We start from the raw sequence: 21154 nt of genomic DNA, 5'->3' as shown, positions 1-21154 counted from the left end.
CTATTGATGAATTTGGTTATGATTCCCAGTAACATCATAATTATGATAATAGAGCAAAATTGAAATGCTTCATTGAAACTAATTTGCAGAAGTTTTCTATTAAAATCAGAAAAAATACTTCTCAATAAATAATTACATATACTATTAATTAAAACTAACATCCATTTAAAGGAATTCTCAAGTAATTTAGTCATTCCATTCCATCATTGAAAGGTCTATTGGACTCTGTTCTCATAACCTAAGGGTAATTATAATAAGAAATAAGTGTCAACGAAATGATATCAGATGCAAGATTGTATTTCCCTAAGCAATCAGAAATTACAGTTCAAATAATTTTACATCATAGATATACCCCTTTAGGTAAACTTTATTTCATAGGTTTAGGTATTAGGCTTAAAATAGTAAGATACATGTACATATGTGTGATAAATACTTCATATTTCACTGAATGAAACCCAGAAATATTTTGATAAGCACAAAATAAGAGGTTTGATCATTTGAGCTCAATATTAAAACAAATTCACAATTATTAAGAGCAAGGCCAGTGTGCATATCAATGCTTTTTGACGCTACAGTACGCTGCTCAGATGTAGCTAGTATTTTGATATTAATAATCCTTATATTAATAAATCAGCTGTTTCAAATCTAGTGGTTAAAAATGAAGATTTTTTCAAAGTCCACCTATCTAAAAAAAATTATCATTCTTTGAAAGGCATTGAAATTTTACTAAGACAAGTCAATATTATCATTACTGAGAAATGGGTCTAATGACTTGTAAAATAATAATTTCTTAAATGAGACTTGGGTGGTCCTTTTGGCTTTTTCCCTGTTAACCGTCATACATACTCGGAAAGAAGATCTACAAGTATACATGTTTATCCTTATTTGAAACTGTTCCAGATAAATTCAGGAGATGCACAACATTGGGAGTTTATCTGAATGTGAACAGAATGATATATACATGATTGTTAAATTGTAGTAGAGGGTGTTGACATTTACCTAAATCTTTCGATGTATTGATAAAGAACAATTTTATATGCATCTGTGAAAAACGTCATATAATTGTGACATTGAAATTCTGTAATATTTTTTTAATTGTTTATCGAGAGTTAAAAAAAAATGATTATCTCTCTCATAGATTCTACGATGCACTAGTGTCGCTACTTAGATAAATCTCATAATATATCTCTGCCAAAGAAAATCTGGGCTGCAAGGAAATTCGTGGCCGCGGCAGAGAGAGTCTGGCTCCGCCAAAGAGGAATCAGTCAAACAAAGGAAGTGGTAAGGAAAAGCAGGCAACTGATGAATATTTTGAGGCTCTAATAGTGAGTGTAGCAGTGATTCAAGTTCAGATGATAGTGATGACAGTGATGATGATAAAACTGATGATGGATCTGATGATAAAGAAAAAAAGAAGTCTGGTTCCAAAAAGTCAAAAGTTAACAACTCTAAGAGTAAGTCTAAGAGAATTGAAAGTGATGATGACAAAACAGATGATTATGAAGAAGAAAATAATGATAATAATAAAAAAGGTAAATCAAGTTCTGTAAAGAAAAATTTAAGAACACGTGGATCTGCACGGAAAAAGAAAGAAGTAGATACTGATGATGAAGCCGACGGGAAAAGTGGTGACAAGACCAATGATGTTAATGATAAAAATGATATACCTAGTGCAGGAAAAATATCCAGACCATGTCGTAATATTAGAAATAAGAAATATAGTCTTTCAGATGATGATGACCAGATTGAAGAAGATAAAGTTGATGAAATAAATGATAAATCAAAACCGACAAGAAAGCAACCAAAAAGTGTTCCCTCAACATGTAAACAGAGAAAAAGTGACAAAAGTAATGAAGATGCTCATAAGGCTAGTAGTGGTGGAAAGGAAAGATCTGAATCAACAAAAGAGTTGCCAAGAATTCGTCTGATTTTGCGAAAAACCAAAAAGAAGGTTTCTTATAGCGAAGCTGATGATAAACCTGTTGGTATCAATGATGAACCTAAATCCTCAGGTAGACCGAAAAATAGCATGTCTAAAAAAGGCCAGGAAGACCAGAATGAAACAGATTCTGGAAAAACTAGGCCAGCTACTCGCCGTTCTACAAGTAAACAGAAAACTGAGGCTTCTGAAGAAGGTGATGATAAAGATTTAGAAACAGATGCAATAAATTCTTCTCAGAAAGATTCAAATACACGTCGTTCAATGCGTAAAAAGAAAAATTGTGATTATGACGAAGCTAAAGAGGAAACCATTGATGATGGTGATACTGATAAGATGAGTGATTCTCCTGCGAAAGGTAGAGCATCGCGTAGGTCTTCCCGCAGGAAAATAGATTTTACTGATGACGAGAATGAAGTAAAGAATGAAAGTGATCACGAGGAGAGACAAAACTTAAAGCCAAAATCTCGCAGGTCGTCTGGTAAAAGAAAAACTAATGTATCTGATGAAGAGGAGGATGAACAATTTAACAACATTGATGATGCAAATGATCTCTTTGATTCTAGTAAGAAAAACATTAAGACTCGTGCTTCAGGGCGTAATCAGAAAAGTGAGATTTCTGAGTTAAATATCGAAGATAATGATGAAGATGATTTAGACGATTTTGACCTTGTAGTTGAAACAACAGGTAGTGCAAAGAAAAATGCCGAAAATTGTTCTTCTGATCCGAAGGAAGACAATGTTGTTGAAAGTACTGAAATTGATTCCCCAGTCACAAAACCCAAAACTCGTCGTTCCTGTGGGAAGAGTAAAAACTATATTTCGGATGATGAAAACAAAAGTGAGGACATTAAAGAAAAAAATGATTCACTAGAAGAATTGCCACAGAACCGTCATTCATTACGGAAACGAAAAATTCCTGTCAAATATGCTGATATTGATGATATTGAAGACAGTGTGGAAAATGTAAAGGATAACACTGTGTCTGGAAATAAAAAACGCAACACTCGGCGGACCTCTAGTCGACAGAAGACTGTTGTTACTGATGATGATGATGATGATGATGATGACTTTCAGGATGAAACTGAGTCTGCTAAGAAAAAAGCCAAATATGTACGTTTGGCACGAAAAAAGAAAATCAATGCGGCTGATGATGAAAATAAAGACAAAGCAGATAAAGACGATAGTGAAACCGAAAAATCAGATCCTTCTAAGAATATGCCGAAACTTTCTATAGTCATTGATAAATTAAAAAATGACATCTCTGGTTATAATAGCGGGAGTAAGAATGCTAGTGATGAAGAGGAAAATCCAGATTCCCATGTTAAAGAAAAGCAGTGTGACTCTGATGATGGAATTGATGACAAGGCTATTGATAACAATGATGATGAAAATGATTTTGTTACAAAAAAGTCAACAAGGAGTGGCTCCGCAGTGAAACGGAGGCAGATTAGTTCTGATAATGAAGGTGATGAGAAACAGGACACCGACGCTGATGACGATAAAGATGATAAAGTTAAATCTAGCTCCAGCAAGAAAAAATTCAAAAGGGTAAGCTCAATTAAATGAATCACAAATTAATTATTCTAACATTTGGTTTAAACATATATTATTTTTTGTAATAATTATATAACACAACAATTTGTTTATGTTACATATAAAATCCATATAAATAATACAATAACTGACTTGAAGCAACTTAATGTTTTTTGGAGTTGTTTCATAATGATAGGAAGTATAATTACAAAATAAGCTGTATAATTTTGTCATTTATTGACGGAATCAATTGTGGGATAGAATTTTGAAATTTATTTTTGTTTAATATGAAACTCTTTGGCTGTATGTTAAAGTGGATAGGTCTACAATGGGCACATTTTCTCTAAGTATTTCAAATATTGATAGAAATGTATTATTTGGATATTCTAATAAAATATTGAATCAAAGAAAATGTTTATTAAAGTTCTAAGTGATATATATGTATTATAAACATTTATATGGTTAGAAAAACGTTTTATGTTCTAGAACATTTTATTATAAAGATTCTAATGTGTTTCATTTTTTGGTCATTTTGACATTAATTGAAATGATATATTCTGGAAAGATATGTAGGTAATGAAATTGTATCGCTGAATTTGTGCACACAAGAATATTGCACCGATCTACCTCAATCAAATCCAGAAAAAAAATACTCAACAGTCCTGTCATGTTCAAGTCTCCTTTAAATGAAAACCTTTAGAAGGGAAAACATAATTACATGTAGGTCTATACAAGTTTTCAACTATCGTTCTGGTAAGTTTGATGCAAAAGAAGAGAGGTATTTGTTGCTGAAAAGATATTGATGAAAAAAATACCATAAACTAATTCTATAACTCTTCCAATGATGAGAAATGAAATTCCATGGGTAATGTTAAAATTTTTTTATAGAGTAGGTTTAAGCTGATAGTTGTCCATGAATACAACAACTATAAATTTTAGACTCCTAGTGACAGAAACATTCAGGGGTGACAAAATATCATTTGTCCGTAATGCCCAGGTTGTCTCACAGCCTGTACGGACAAGTTAGAAGGTTTTAAGAACTTACCATATAAATATCAAACAGACAAGAAATGCTTCAGATAAAAACGAACAAGTTGGTCAAAATCAGATTTTACCGACCCTGCGGTATTCTTTCATACAAATTGGGGCGTAAAACAAAACAAAATTATATATTTTCTTTCATGTTTCAGATAAAGACCACATATACTTCTTCTCAAGAAACCTCCCAGTCTGTCAACACAGAAACTACTTCTTCTCAAGAAACATCCCAGTCTGTGAACCCTGAGGATGAATTTGGCTTTGAATTGGAAAACAGTGGCAATGAATCTGAAACCAATAGTGTTCACTCAGAGCGAGGAAAACAGGGATAAAATGAACAGATGAAGGGTCGTTAATTGATAGCGGCCTTATGTATTGAGCAGTCTGAGAGAGATGCGGAAGAGATGATGATGGAACTGTTTAAGTTATTACAAAAACATTATATCCTCGGTTTGCCATGCGAAGCAGGGTGTGAATCTTTGGATGAAGAAGATTTTCAAAGGTATGAATATTAAAATAACAAAAAGTTGTCATGCCCACTAATAGGGCTGTTATGTAAAATGTATTCAAATCCGCGTGTAAATCTATGAGCATTTTTTATGGCCCCCCACCTACTTTCAGTTGTGGTGGTCGGCCAAAGCAAGTCTAGAGTTAGCGCGATCTGTCCTGACTTATTGTGACGGAGAGCTGTCTGCTTCATAGTAGATGACAAGAGCATTGTACGTCCTGTGTGAGACCCTAAAACCTCCGTCTGGTAAATCCAGGAAAAGGAACTTTTGGCAAGTACCTTGCCCACACTATGCCTTTTATGCATGCGCTACTTCCAGATGGTGCTGTGGCTGTTTCATATCCTATGGATAATGACTTTTCTTTAGTTCCTTGTTTTTCTGACTCTAGGTCCTTTCTCAAATCTTGAAATGTTTATTTAATACTTGTATTAGAATTGGGGAAACTTGAGCAATTTTGTTTTGTGAAATATTCTTGTATGAGTGGACTCAGTGATAACAGCTAGTCAGTGCGCTCGTGCATAGTTTTATTACCCAGGTGCTGGCCTGCGGATGATATAATGCATGGAGGTCTTCCTGTTACTGATTTATATAAAAAGCACGTATATTTAACAAATTCTATGCGTATCTCTATGGTCGAGGAGTATGGATTGGGACAGAGAAGAAGACCAAAAAAGGGCAAGGGAGATATATGGCTCATTTATCGCCTGGGTGCTTGCCACCCGTACTATGTTGGCACTATCCCCTGTCTGCTAACACGTCTGATCCATAGGTATCCTTAAGACTTGACAAACGATTGGAATGTAGCGGACACCCTGTGTTGTCATCATCAACACATTTCTAGTTTTATAGCTCGTACCTTTTCTTATGAAAAGGGGAGCTATCCTACTCGCCCCGGGCGTCCCCTGATTGGCGTCAGCGACGGTTCTAGCGCGTTGGCCGTTCACACCTTGTTAAGTTTTTTCGTACCACCCCACTTTATTTCAGAAAGCTGCATTACAAGTTCATGGCTTTCGAAACTTACAGCATACTTGTTCACCATCATAACCTCCATTTCTACAGACAAGAGTAACATAACTCTGGCTTTCAAGGTTTGTTGACAGAATTTCGTCTATGGCCCCTTTTTTGACTTCAGAAAGTTGTATTGAGCTTGGTTAAAGTTTTGCCCTGTACCACCTTCACTTTATATTTCAAAAAAACCATTGGAGCGGGTATTTGCTATTGAAACTGGACACATACTTGTTTACCATCGATCGACCTTCATCAACAGACACCAGGAGGACATAACTCTGTCAAGGTTTTTTTCAGAATTATGCCCCTTTTTGAACTTAGAGAAATACACTTGAATATAATGGTATAAATCACTTATTGCCTTAACCTTTGAGAACTTGCTTTGAAACTTGTTAATGCCTATGTTCACATCATTACCCCCATCTGTAAACGCAAAGGAGAACTCTAACTCTGTCAGGGATTTGTTCTTATTAAGGCCTTTTATCAGACTCTAGAATCTTGGTTAAGTTTTTGTTGCTACAGTCAAACATTTTTTGATCTAGAATTCTTTGGTTGACGATATTTAAATTGAAAGTTGAATACTTGTATTTACCATCCATGTCCCAAAATGGGCAGGAGAAGGGTAATTCTGTCTAAGGATTTTTTCATTGAATTTATGGCCCTTTGACTTAGAAAACCTCTAGTCAAAATTTTCATTCTTGCTCCACTTCGTTGACCTAACCATTATGAGATATTTTTGAAAGTTGAAGTTCTTAGTGTGCCATACATGCAGACCCTATCTGTAAGCAAGAGAAGATTAAACTCTGGTGAAAAATGTTTCTTGATTGTACTTAAAAAAAAAATAAAAAAAAAAAAAGATTTCTAAAAGTTCTCTGCTACCTCTTTCTTGATGTTCTGTATCTAAAAGACGTACAGGAAAAATTCGTTACCGATATATTTGCAAACTACAAAATGCCATTTCTATTTAAGATTACATCCTCTCATCCGTTTATTTCATGTAAGCGTGGTATCCCGTTTAGTCAAGACTAAACGTTAATAGAGACGCGTCATTTCCCCGATGACGGTACTATTTTAAGCAGTCCTTTAGATACGTTAAATAGATATTTTTCTATAGAAAATTATCCTAACATCCTATTATTGAGAGAAGCGTTTGTCTAAAATTGAAGGGCATGCTCCCCAAAATGATTGCTCTAAGTCCTGTCGGTTAAAAAATACTAGTCTCAATAATACCTATCTTACTTGTAATGTTTTAATACATCCTGCCCTATATGGTGAAATTCTTCATCTCAAATATTGGGATCTATTACTTTGTGCTGGATCAAGGTAACGCGTAAAAATTGAGTGAGCGAGTAAACAACAAACCTATTTTAGCATATAGACGTCCTAAAACATTCGAGATTATCTTATCTAGAAGCTGCTTTACTTGATCGCACATTTTCTATCTAGCCAATGTTTACGAAGTAGATGTTCACATTGTACACAACTATAATTGTTGGTGTTCCCCAATTTAATTAGCAGCATAACAGGTTAGTTCTTTTTTGATTTACACAATGATGTTAATTTAGTACTACGCGTAATGTAATTTACCTCATTACATGTAAAGGCTGTAAAAAGCAATACGTAGGTCAGACTAATCAAGAATGTATCATGCAGAATGAATAAACATAGATTTGATATTAAGAATTGTGACGTTAATCCAGTTTCACATGTTGCGATCCATTTCGGATCAAACGATAATAAGTGTTCATTGTCAGATTTTTCATTTTTACCTATAGAAATTATAGACAACAACATGGACCGGTTATGTAAAGAATCTTTTTGGATCCATAAATTAAATACTATGATTCCAAATGGACTAAATAATAAAGTATTGTTTGATTTATAATAGGTTACATGAATATTAATATGTTTGTCTATTATCTTATTTTTATTAACACTGTCCTAATAGACATCTGTATCACTGTTGATCCATTTTAATTCATGTACCAGCTTTATTTATAGCATAAATATTTGTTTCTACATGTTATCATAGTTTTGCCGCTAAACGCCATAACGTTTTTCGCGCGTTTAAAGCGTGTTCCGTTATGACGTCGCTTCCGGTACTTTTTATTATGTTTTGCACTGATGAAGGCATATAGCCGAAACGTTTGCAATTAAATTAAATTACTAAATGTTCGTGTTTGTGTGGCTTGTCTGATTATTTGATTTGTACTTAGAAATTCCTAGTTAAAGTCTTGTGTGCCCTTAACTGTCAAAGTTTTGTTTTATAGGCAAGCACTAAAAAAGTCGAGCGCGCTGTCCTTCTGACAGCTCTTGTTTCTATGATGTTTTTTTCATGATTTGGCATAATTCTAACCAAGTTTTTTGTCTTTTTATATGCCCGAAAGGGCATATTATGTTATACCCCCTGGCGTCCGTCTGTCTGTCCGTCCGTCTGTCCGTACGTCCGTCCGTCCGTTAGCAATTTTGTTTCCGGAGCATAACTTAAGTTCCATTTGGCCCACAATCTTCAAACTTCATAGGATGATTGCCCATATTGGGTTGAAGACCTCTATTAATTTTGGGGTCAAAAGGTCAAAGGTCAAGGTCACTATGACATTAAAACTGAAAACAGTTTCCGGAGCATAACTTAAGTTCGAATTGACCCACAATGTTCAAACTTCATAGGATGATTGTCCATATTAGGTAGAAGACCCCTATTGATTTTGGGGTCAAAAGGTCAAAGGTCAAGGTCACTATGACCTTAAAACTGAAAACAGTTTCCGGAGCATAACTTAAGTTCCATACGACCCACAATGTTCAAACTTCATAGGATGATTGTCCATATTGGGTAGAAGACCCCTATCGATTTTGGGGTCACTAGGTCAAAGGTCAAGGTCACAATTACCTTAAAACCAAAAACAGTTTCTGGAGCATAACGGAAGTTCCATTTGTCCCACCATATTCAAACTTCATTGGATGATTGTCCATATTGGGTAGAAGACCCCTATTGATTTTGGGGTCACAAGGTCAAAGTCACTATTACCTTAATACTGAAAACAGTTTCTAGAGCATAATTAAAGTTCCAATTGGCCCACAATATTCAAACTTCTTAGGATAATTGTCCATATAAGGTAGAAGACCCCTATTGATTTTGGGGTCACAAGGTCAAAGGTTAAGTTTATAATAATAACTTAAGTATTAATCAACCTACAGCTGTAAAACTTTATAGGATGAACAGCGAATTCCCATGTCTTACAAATGCTTCATCCTTACTAAAAAAACAACACTTTCGGGCATATAATGCTCCGCCTAGCGGTGCTCTTGTTTGATTTGTTGCTATTTTATCTTACAGAAACAATTGACTTAAAGAATAAATTAGATGGCAGACTCGAGGTTATTATGAACATTTGTCAAAGTCAAGCATGGGGAGCAGATTTCAGGGTAAGTTTCTGTTTTTAAGGTAGGAAAGTACAGATAAAGCAACGTTAAGTATAGACAAAGCAACTTAAAGTATAGATAAAGCAACTTAAAGTATAGATAAAGCAACTTAAAGTATAGATAAAGCAACTTAAAGAATAGAAAAAGGAACTTCAAGAATAGATAAAGCAAGTTATAGATAAAGCAACTTAAAGTACAAATAAAGCAACTTAAAGTACAAATAAAGCAACTTAAAGTACAGATAAAGCAACTTAAAGAATAGATAAAAAACTTAAAGAATAGATAAAGAAACTTATAGATAAAGCAACTTAAAGAATAGATAAAGCAACTTTAAGTAAGAATAGATAAAGCAACTTAAAGAATAGATAAAGCAACTTTAAGTAAGAATAGATAAAGCAACTTAAAGAATAGATAAAGCAACTTTATAGAATAGATAAAGCAACTTAAAGTACAGATAAAGCAACTTAAAGTACAGATAAAGCAACTTAAAGTACAGATAAAGCAACTTAAAGTACAGATAAAGCAACTTTTAGAATAGATAAAGCAACTTATAGATAAAGCAACTTAAAGTACAGATAAAGTAACTTAAAGTATAGACAAAGCAACTTAAAGTACATATAAAGCAACTTAAAGAATAGATAAAGCAACTTAAAGAATAGATAAAGCAACCTGAAGTATAGATAAAGCAACTTAAAGTATAGATAAAGTAACTTAAAGTATAGATAAAGTAATTGAAAGTATAGATAAAACAACTTAAAGTATAGATAAAGTGACTGAAAGAATAGATAAAGCAACTTAAAGTATAGATAAATGAACTGAAAGTATAGATAAAACAATTTAAAGTATAGATAAAGTAATTGAAAGTATAGATAAAACAACTTAAAGTATAGATAAAGTAACTGAAAGTATAGATAAAACAACTTAAAGTACAGATAAAGCGACTTTCTGAAGTTACAGATAAGGTAATCTACATCTTGGTTTGTTTGTTTCAAATCAGTTTAAAGCACTTGTTTACTTCTTTGAAGTCCAAGTTAAATTTTCCAGCTTGATACATGTACTATGTTTTACTCATTTGACTTAAGTTGATAAATGAATACCATATAAAATAAGTCTTTCTATTGTACTTACGAAGGAATAGATTACATTGTTTTATTAGATTTTACTGCTGTGGCCACATTGCATTTCATGTACACCGACAATTGTTGTATGATTTCTTTTCTAATTAGGCAGATGTAATGACATATCCAAAATATAATGATGATGTTAAACACTCAGATCTGGCTGGTGGAGATATGAGACATCTCGGCAACTGTCAGGTAATATGTTTTACAAGGGTTTAATTGCTTGTGAAAGAAGCCCTGTCATTTCTTAATTCTTAGCTTTCTAGTAGCAACATATTCTACCCTTGTGACCATTGCAGACCAAGATTGGGCAACACATTTGTGCTGTCTGTGCATGGTATACAATGGTTGGTTTGCAGTCAGTACGTATTTTGAAAGTTTTCCTTATAAATGATGCTGGTTTTGTCCAAAATAAAAGATAGAAAAGTCCAATTTAACATATTTAGTGTGATATGGGCTAAAATAGGAGGGAAAATATTAAAAATTATAATAAGGAAAAGTAGGCGAGTGCTCAAAACATATTGCTGGGGAATTTACCTGACTACTGGGTCATATTGAAACACCTGAGCTTACCATTTGAATGCTACAAGTAGTAATGACTTAGTTATGTCATCAGTATATAGCTAGGCCAGTTTTTTTTCCATCCCTGATTATTTACCTGATTCCATTACACAAAATAAGCAGGAAAATCGCTGAAGAAGTTATGGTATAATATCCATCGTATGCTTGTAAAAATCCAATATTGTTGAACTTCACTTACAAATAGGCTGACTTGCTTATAAATTTTTGTGTCGCCTCTACGGAGTAGTGGCGACATATAGGGATCACTTCTCCGTCGTCTGTCTGTCCGTCTGTCTGTCCGTCCGTCTGTCTGTCTGTCCGTCCGTCCGTCACAAAACTTGTCCGGACTACTCCTCATAAACTACTGGTGCAATTTCATCCAAACTTTACAGGAATGATCAGTACCAAGTCTAGTTGTGCATATTGTCAGCATTTTCCGGTTCAATGATTTTTGTCAGAGTTATTGCCCTTTAATAATTTTTAATTTTAAAGTTTGTCCGGACTACTTCTCTTATACCACTAATGCAATTTCAATGAAACTTTACAGGATTGATCTGTAGCTCAAGTCCTTGCGCATATTGCATGGGTTTTCCGGTTGAATGATTTTTGGCCAAGTTATGGCCCTTTGATAAAAAGGTGTTTTTTTCTGTGTGTTGCCAGATACACAAAAGCTTGTCCGGACTACTCCTCATAAACTACTTGTGCAATTTCATCCAAACTTTACAGGAATGATTAGTACCAAGTCTAGTTGTGCATATTGTCAGCATTTTCTGGTTCAATGATTTTTGTCAGAGTAATGGCCCTTTAATAATTTTTATTTTTAAAGTTTGTCATGACTACTTCTCTTATACCACTAATGCAATTTCAATGAAACTTTACAGGATTGATCTGTAGCTCAAGTCCTTGCGCATATTGCACGGGTTTTCCGGGTGAATGATTTTTGGCCGAGTTATGGCCCTTTGATAAAAAGGTGTTTTTTCTGTGTGTTGCCAGATACGCAAAAGCTTGTCCGGACTACTCCTCATAAACTCCTGGTGCAATTTTATCCAAACTTTACAGGAATGATCAGTACCAAGTCTAGTTGTGCACTGTCTGTCTGTCTGTCCGTCTGTCACAAAATTTGTCCCAACATGAAATTGGCCATCATGAGGCGACACATGTGATTACTGATCGCTCTTGTTAATACTTATTTTTATTTAAATTTTGATTTACTTTAATAAAAACTTTCTGTTTATTTTGATATACAGGTATGCAACAGAGAAGGTCACCCTTGGTCAGTAATAGTTAAACTAGAGGGTGAACCCTATGACAGGGAATCATATCAGATGGTACATTATCTCCATTTACTTATGATAATACATTTGTACATAGTTCCATTGGAGTTCTTTGGAAAAAAAAATGTTTTGACTAAAACCTTTCTATTGCTTGAAATAGTCATGGAGTTAGTGTGTGAGTCATCAATCTGTCAGTGGCTATATAGTTATGGTTCGTGACTTTACATCACAGGCTTTTCATGACTTGATGGTGGGACACTTACAACCACAGAAACTGTCCAGATAATCATATAAGGTTGTTGGTTTTTACCTATGTGCTGGCATTTGCTTGAAATATTGCAGAAAGAGACTGCAGCCTATCACATAAGTAAAACCAACAAAGCTGGTGCATTTCTCCACCAGTAAATATAGAATGCCACCTTATAAAGTTAACAGTATTGTTGTGACTTGAACCTGATGGAGTAAAACTTACTTCTACATGTACTTGAGATCTTATTTAGAAATCTTAAGATAAAAAAACTTCTTTCTCATATTCTGTTTATCACCCTGATTGTACAATCAGTATGTCTTTTAACTCTCTTTTAAATACATGACTGTACATTCGATGTTTGGTGTTTGAGTCACATACAAATGAGCCGCGTCATGACAAAACCAACATAATGGGTTTGCGACCAGCATGGATTCAGACCAGCCTGCGCATCCGTGCAGTTTGATCAGGATCCATGCTGTTTGCTATCAGTTTCTTTACTTGTTATAGGGTTCGTAAGCAAACAACATGGATCCTAATCAGACTGCCCGAATGTGCAGGCTGGTCTGGATCCATGCTGGTTGCAAACCCATTATGTTGGTTTTGTCATGACACGGCTCAATTGGAGAATTTGTAAGATTATGTTATAAGTATTGCTATATTTTGATTTCAGAAAATGAAGGAAGAAGGGGACTCAACTCTTGAACTACCACCTGTGGAGTATTACATGGGCTGTTTCTGTCATCCAAGAACCAAACTGTTCCATAATCTCTACCATTTTGGTCATAACATTTATCATAAATGCAAGGAATTGGTAAATATTGTGTGCCTTATTCTATTATATATGGCCAATCACATTCATGCAAATTTTGTTGACTTTTCTTTGTTGTACTAAAGTGCAACACTTTCCCAAAATAATTAAAACCTTAAATCTTCTTCCACTGGTAAAGATGGAAGTTTAGTTATACATGTATCAATTTTTACAGTTTTGTAGCGAGTAGAAAGTCCAAACTGCCCTTTCAGCTCTCCCAACCTGTTCTGTCTTTTGTCATTTTTTTTCCCACAAGATTTTTAAAATCTGCAGCAGACCTTAATATTAAACAAATGTAAATCCATTCTGCACACAGAAATTTTGTAACTTAAGTTGCTAGGGTTACTTCCCCTCGATATTATGGTAAGAATGTTTAGATTACCACTTGTTAATATCAGTGTTTTTATTTTGATATTTTAGTTGGAGGAATATGACGACAATGATGAGAAAAAAATTGATAAAGTGGCAACAGATCCATCCTTGTTCAAGGAGGTAAATAAATGAATCTGTTTTGATTAACATGTTTTACAAATTTTATGTCCTATATTTTAAATGAATACATAATTTGATTGCCGTATGTTTTGAGTGTTTTCCAAATTGTATATATATTTTTAGATATAAACTCTATTTTAATGCCATGTGAATCTGATTGAGATGTATACCAACATTAATGCCATATCTTTATCCCAAATTATGTCATATGTTTTAACCCATGAGCATTTTGTAAAAAAAAGCTGTTTTCATTGAAAAGCCTCCTGTAACAAGTTCAAATTGCTATGAAACTATAAAAAAAAGGCTTCAATACTGTTCAAACTTGGCACAAATGTTGACTGGACCATAGCCTTTGTAACAGCATACTCAATCTTAAATTTCCTGTTACCATGGCAACAAGGGGACATCTCAAAATTGCCAAAAATCACTATTTTGCGTTGATTTTTCCATCAAAACTGATTTCAAAGTGCTGCAACTTCTCAATGGTTTGAGATAGAGTCAAAGGCTTTTCAGCGTTGGTTACACATTACCTTAAGGTCAACCTGAGGCCATTTTTAGCCTCTCACAAGTCCAAAATTTTCTTGGAGATGAGATATTGTAACAAATTTTAGATGTTACGTTGTGTCGAATATTTATATCAAATATTTCAGATGTCTTCCAAATTGAAGAAGTATATGAAAGAGGCAGAGGAAGATTATCTGACTGCGGATGGGGAGCGAGGAAACAGTAAATGGACGCGAGAATATAATTGGTAACACAGGACGCATTTTATGCCGGGACTGTATCATTATTTCTGTAAATGACAGCTAACATAAGTCAAAATATGTTTGTTTCTTATTGGATGAAGCAGAACTGAGAATGATTTTATTTTAAGTATTTACTTATTTGTATGAAAAAAAATATGTTTAACTCAAATCTGTAAATCCGTATCTCCTAGTCAACTTCAGAGAGTGAGACTGAAATGTCATTTTGTTAACATCATTGTCACTTTTGTATAAGTACAAGCAACATTTTTCATAGGCATTGGTACTAGAAGGGTTGTATTGTAATGTTTTGTTATCTCAAGTGGATTACAATATTTTTAAACCAAAAACTTTTCAATTTTTTAGAAAAATATAAATTCATTGAAAATGTTTATATAGTTAGTTATTTTGTTTTTTTTGTTTACTTTTATTTTATGCTTTATTTTATATACGCTCTGTTGATTATATGTTAATTTTTAGCCCTTATCCTAATGAATTGTGTTAATGGACTTTCCCTGTTTTGACTTTGGGACTGTTCATTTAAAGTTAAAGGCATTTGATTATCTAAATACACAAATAAAGCTACTAACATTGTAGTGCCTGGTCAGACTGCACTTAGGTGCATGCTGGCCTGGCTCTAGACTGGTTGTAAGGTCCAGTCACTTCTGATTCCAGAAAGTTAAGGGTTAAAGCTACAATACACCCCAAAGTGTTCATATCTTAAGTATTAAATGTGTTCAAATAGTCTATGCCCTATTCTCAACTTCCATGTTTTTAGAATTTCATATGAATTATTTTGTATTTTTGGTTTGCAACTGTGTCTTTCCATCTATTGCTGAAGAATTTTTTATTTTGTTTTTCAGTCCCCTTCTGGTGTTTCAATAAAGATGACTTAAGTTTGCCCACTGTTTTATTGGCTTTAAGTCTGTCTGTTTGTTATTCAGGCTGAAATCTGGTTGAAGTTTGGCTTTAAAAGATACCAAAATGTACACCCTAAAATTATAAACAATGTACTATGGAGATTGTTCAGGTCTTTTTTTTACTTTTTTTCCTTTGGTCAGAATTCCGGAAGCCGAATAAACAACAAAGCTTTAAATATTTGATGAATGCCTTTTCTGTATTTAGTCAAAAATACATTTGTTGCTATGGTAACAGAAATAGAAAAAAATGCAATTAAATAATGAGGCTAGGCTGATTAAATTTGATATACATGCATGTAATTATTAACATGTAACAACACTATCATTTCAAATGTATTTCATTTATTTTAGAAGATCATGCAGTGATGTTGCTGTGTTTATAAATTATCTCGAAAAATATGGCGTCTTACTGACAATGTGGGGCCAGTAGGGGACTTATATATTGCTTGCAACATCAGTGACATGTGGTTCTTTAATACATATTTTATAAAGTTAATATTTTTTGTTATGGAATGAAATGTTTCATATAGAAGTTGTTGGATTTGAGTATTTATTAAACAATTCATTTTATAGTAAGATATATAGTTTAAGATATTAAAAGTATTTATCTGCTGCCATATTGTTTTTTGAAGTTTATTTTTGACAGATTAATGGGTACATGTATTTTGCATATTTGTTTGGGAGTTATTTTTGCTTTGGACAGATGATGTTCATGTCTACTTCGAGATGGAATTTAAAACTAAAGTTCTAGTCCAAGTTTTAAAATGTCTGCATGTTACGCAGCATGTTTACGAGGTCATAATTTTACAATGTGTGATGGGTTACGTACAGTTACTGTGTATGGCAATTGTCACTTCTTTACAAGTTGAGCAATAAATAATTATAAAAATAATCATCATTAAATTAATAATTATATGCCATCATAAATCTGTAGTAGAATAAAAATGGTTAGTTTAATCTTAAGTTTGTATAGACAAAAGTTTGTATAGATGAAAGTTTGTATAGATAAACTTTGGTATAGATAAAAACTGTCCAGGATATACTCAGTGCTCTATTTTTTATCAGGTAAATTATTTTAGGGCATTTTTTACAGGGTACTCATTCTAAAAATAGTCCAGATAGAGTTTTAGGGTTCATTCAATTTTGAAAAATGGAATGAATTTCAATGTTTTAATATCTGTCATTTGCTAAGAAGTATTTTCAATGTTTGAAAAATTAATTAACCCAATCGTGTGGAGAAACCTGTACATGTATGTTGCTTTTATGTATGTAACTATATTTGATGTATTTGTTAAGGATTTAAGAAATTTAGATCAAAGTATTTTTTTAGAAGACTTTAGTACTTGAACTGCATGCCCATATTCATTGAATATTAAACCCACCAAAATTGTGTTTGTACATTTAAAGAAGATTTGATGTTAAAATATTTTGTTATGTGAAATTCATGTTAAATGAGCCGCGCAATTACAAAACCAACATAATGGGTTTGCGACCAGCATGGATCCAGACCAGCCTGCGCATCCGCGCAGTCTGATCAAGATCCATGCTGTTCGCTTACATACTCTATAACAAGTAGAGAAACTGATAGCAAACAGCATGGATCCTGATCAGTATGCACGGATGGGCAGTCTGGTCTTGATCAAACCCATTATGTTGGTTTTGCCGTGACGCGGCTCAAATGTTTTATTATGTGCTTTAGTTACACATGTAGATAGGTGTCAAAATATTGTATGTAGAATTTTTATTATGGCACATAATATGTATGACACAATTTTAAATGCAGATCTCTTTGTATATAACTGTATACTTGTCCATCTGTCAAAATTACATCTAATGAAATCTCTATAATTTGAACCAAGTTCAAATATTATAGTTGTCAGGACTGCATGAGTTTTATTATGTCATTTTAATGGTGTCAAAAAATTCGTAAGATAATATGATTATCAATCATTGTAAGTACATGTAGTATTTCATTGTTGTTGTTGTTTCTAGGTTGAGCAGCAGTTTGCTACAGCATTAACCTTTCTTTAACACTAAGCCTGGATCTTTATTTTTTTCCAAATTGAAGCTATCCAGCTACTTTACAGAACATTGGTGTTCTCCTCAGGTGCCAGTTTGTGCTTGAAATAATGCACGGAAATTGCACCTGAGGTCTTCCTCCAACAGTAAAGCTAATAAGTCGCCATATGACCTATACTGTGTTGGTGCGACATAAAACCCAACCAAAACACATACAAAATAAACTTGTATATATTCAGCTGCCATAATGTATTGTAACCATTTGTGTTTTTGTCAGTGATATGTTTTGGTGATATTACATACGAACATCTGTTAAATGAGCCGCGTCATGACAAAACTAACATAATGGGTTTGCGACCAGCATGGATCCAGACCAGCCTGCGCATCCGCGCAGTCTGATCAGGATCCACGCTGTTTGCTATCAGTTTCTCTACTTGTTATAGAGTTTGTAAGCGAACAGCATGAATCCTGATCAGACTGCGCGGATGGTCTTGATCCATGCTGGTCGCAAACCCACTATGTTGTTTGTCGTGAAGCGGCTCAAATAAAGAATTAAGTCCACACGGTTCATTACACTATTAATGTAAAGAAAATTAGCATGTCAAACGTTAATTTTGTGATTTTATTGTGCAATCATTTCATTGTAGTATTTATTCTTTAATATATTATTAACTAGCGGAAAATTAGTTTTAAAAAATTGTTTTAAAGTTTTTTTTAAAAAATCATGTTTAAAGTTTAAGAAAGTGTTAAAATATGTTTTACATTTTAGCTTTTAAAGCTGCATGCCTCCAGATGAATAAAAATATTTCAAGAAATTCAAACTTGAGAAAAAGTACTTTGATTTATAAGAACAATAAAAAATATTCAAGACTTAAGTAATAGTTTCCATGTAATCGGCGATTTGTGATCGATTTTGCAGTAGTTTTGACCATATTTTTACTGCGTTACTAACGCAGTAAAGGCTATTTTTGCATATTTTGATCTCTTTTTTGCTGATTTACATGGGTTGTAAGTGCTGTATCCAACGTGAAAATTATTTTCTTTGTTCACTTGACAATATTTTACTTTTTAAAACATTTTCAAAATTTTCATGAAAATTTGCATGAATCTGGAGGCGTGCTGCTTTAATCTATGTGTTTTAGATAGGATGAATCCAGTCAACTTGTGTCTATAATGAATTTCTCACAAGTATTAAGACAAACAAGCAATTTTATAAAATGAACTTTAAATTAAAATTTTTATCTGTATACAAAAGTTAAGATATCCATATATATAATTAATATATTCATATATTTGTAATTTGTTATATATATATTCATATATTTGTCATTTTTGTAATTTGTTTATTAATATTGTAATATTATGATAATGAACTTCCAGTTTTAATGAGTTTTATTGTTATTATCAAAATTCCATACATTTTGTATTAATTAGATAAAAAAATAATTCGGGAGCCTGGCAGAGGGTTAATTCCTGTAGGCTTACCCTGAAACTGTTGAATTTCTTATATGGACTTGCCCAGCTTTCATTTTGGGAACTGAGCATTGATATTTAGTTAAAAATTTTAAAGTAAGTGAGCCAACAGTAAAGAGCTTGGTCAAATTGCACATATGTGTGTGTATTTAAGTTTATTTTTACTTACCACCGGTTGCCCATATGGGCGAGTCCTCCAAAAGAGTATTAGTCATTTTATATTTTAGGACAATAGTGCAAGACACAGATACAAAAAGATGCCCCAATGCCAGAAGCTTCTCCTAGCTTAAGCATGCCAAGTGTTTAAGCACTCATACCAGGGACCTTAATTTAAAGTCTCATCCAAAAGACTGATTAGTAATTTTAGTTGGCCAACCTGGGAATCAAACCCACATACATGTAGTTGAGATTGCAAGTCAGGCACTCTATCCGATTGAGCTATATGGACTGGATTCTTCACATATGTGCAGACAGGTCCTGCTTTACACTTATGGCATGTAATTATGGTAGGGAGGGTAGAGGAGTACTTACTTTTTACTCCTGTTAGTTTAACACAAGGCTCACTGTTTATTGATACTTTAGCTTGATTTTTACAAAGTCAATCAAAACATAACAGGACCTTTTTTTTAAAGGTCAATACAACCTTATTATTATAATAAAGTTGATTTGTATTTATGTACTTAGTTTTTACCAGTCAAACAGTCAATATCACTAGCTTTTCCCTTGAAATTGGTTGGTCATAAAGACATTTCAAAAGTATATTTGTAAAAAGTATATATTACATGTAGATGCATTTTACATGTATTTCCGACAATATTTATAACTTGTTAAAGGGTAGATTTCTATTTATTAAAGTGACTGTGGGTGAAAGTGTTACTCAGGCATCACAATCCTGGTACCAGAATCAATTAGTTCCAGGAAGTGGACCTTAAACTTGTCTTCATTCTTCCTTAAGCTACATAAAGACTAAACACTGGTTTATATAACCTTTAGCCTGCAAGTGGCAACAGAATCTACCCATATGACCAATGCAGACCAACATCATCCACACATCTGCTATTCGGTCAGTACATATTTTGAAATTCTCCCTAAATGTGATGAATGGTTTTGTCCCGATTGAAACATGAGCAAGTCCATTTAAGATATTCTGGTGTGATAAGGGTTAAACTTTTTTTATCATCTTAGTTAATTCTAACTTAAAGTGTTCAGATATGTACCTATCACAAATCATCTGTTATTTCGTATCATTAGTGAAAATCTCAGTGCTACATTAGTTTCTGCAAGAACTACAATTACATATTTCGAATGGGTATTTTAAAATTAAATGCATTATTATATACAAAATAATCACTGTATATTGTAGACTGAACATTTTCTCATCATATTGTTAAAGAGTTTTAAATTCTTTTATTTGATATTTAGATTGTAGATAGTTAGATCATTTACAGAATTATAAAAAAAAAAAAAAAAAATTACAATGTTGTCTTTTTTAGTTTGCCTATTAGAAGATAGCTCGTCTATTAGAAAAGTAGCTGAGCTATCATACTCACCGGACAGATCTATGTTTGTGTCAGTAATTGCATTGGCATTACACTTGGTAATTTTTTACATGCATCATCATGTCTTGTAGCTCTGGTATGGATTTTGACTGAATACTCTCAAGTGTCAATCTCCACAACTACCGCAAGTACTCAACTTTAAACTTCACAATTGTCATTGGGATCATAATGATTGGTCACTGTTTCAGATCTTCATTTCTATCATGGACTTGAATTATAGTCCTTTGTGAACTTAGAAAATAACTTGTTATGGTTTTGCATGAGGGATCAAATTCTGCACTACTGAAGATATTCCCCTTGTGGCTAAGGGGTATCCATGCGTGATTGTTAGAGGCGACTAAATGGGTTCGAATTACTGGAGTCTAACTAGACTAAGTTTTTTTTACCAGAGAAATGTAGGTCACTGTCAAAGACTTTCAGGTTAAGCATGGATGGGATTTGACTAAATTATACCCTATTGCGCACTTACACAAATTCTAGCATT

At 33.4% G+C, this 21154-nt stretch overlaps 2 protein-coding genes across 2 annotated transcripts; both read left to right on the top strand.

Annotated features, from left to right (window-relative positions):
- Positions 1 to 275: 275 nt before the first annotated feature.
- On the top strand, positions 276 to 4845 carry LOC132753868 (bromodomain and WD repeat-containing DDB_G0285837-like). Its single transcript, XM_060744409.1, has 3 exons — positions 276 to 360; positions 1317 to 3490; positions 4666 to 4845. Exons 1-3 carry the CDS (start codon positions 276 to 278, stop codon positions 4843 to 4845), a joined length of 2439 nt encoding a protein of 812 aa, XP_060600392.1.
- Positions 4846 to 4981: 136 nt separating this feature from the next.
- On the top strand, positions 4982 to 18737 carry LOC132753865 (uncharacterized). Its single transcript, XM_060744405.1, has 8 exons — positions 4982 to 5013; positions 9364 to 9453; positions 10677 to 10766; positions 12380 to 12460; positions 13327 to 13467; positions 13885 to 13956; positions 14607 to 14707; positions 15971 to 18737. Coding segments are annotated over exons 2-8 (528 nt in total). The 5' UTR covers positions 4982 to 5013; positions 9364 to 9411; the 3' UTR covers positions 15972 to 18737.
- Positions 18738 to 21154: the final 2417 nt, after the last annotated feature.

This window comes from Ruditapes philippinarum, unplaced genomic scaffold, assembly GCF_026571515.1.
Source record: "Ruditapes philippinarum isolate M1 unplaced genomic scaffold, ASM2657151v2 ctg3770_1_1_1_1, whole genome shotgun sequence".
NCBI classification, from domain to species: Eukaryota; Metazoa; Mollusca; class Bivalvia; order Venerida; family Veneridae; genus Ruditapes; species Ruditapes philippinarum.
This window is presented reverse-complemented; position numbering and strand designations above follow the sequence as displayed.

Bases quoted from the DNA above. Each gene is read 5' to 3' on its own strand.
- LOC132753868 (XM_060744409.1), top strand. From the start codon at position 276: ATGATATCAGATGCAAGATTGTATTTCCCTAAGCAATCAGAAATTACA. The intron at 361-1,316 runs GTAAACTTTATT...GAATATTTTGAG, and splicing joins TCATAGATATACCCCTTTAG to GCTCTAATAGTGAGTGTAGC. The intron at 3,491-4,665 runs GTAAGCTCAATT...TTCATGTTTCAG, and splicing joins GCAAGAAAAAATTCAAAAGG to ATAAAGACCACATATACTTC.
- LOC132753865 (XM_060744405.1), top strand. From the start codon at position 9,412: ATGAACATTTGTCAAAGTCAAGCATGGGGAGCAGATTTCAGG. The intron at 13,468-13,884 runs GTAAATATTGTG...TTGATATTTTAG, and splicing joins ATCATAAATGCAAGGAATTG to TTGGAGGAATATGACGACAA. The intron at 13,957-14,606 runs GTAAATAAATGA...CAAATATTTCAG, and splicing joins ATCCATCCTTGTTCAAGGAG to ATGTCTTCCAAATTGAAGAA.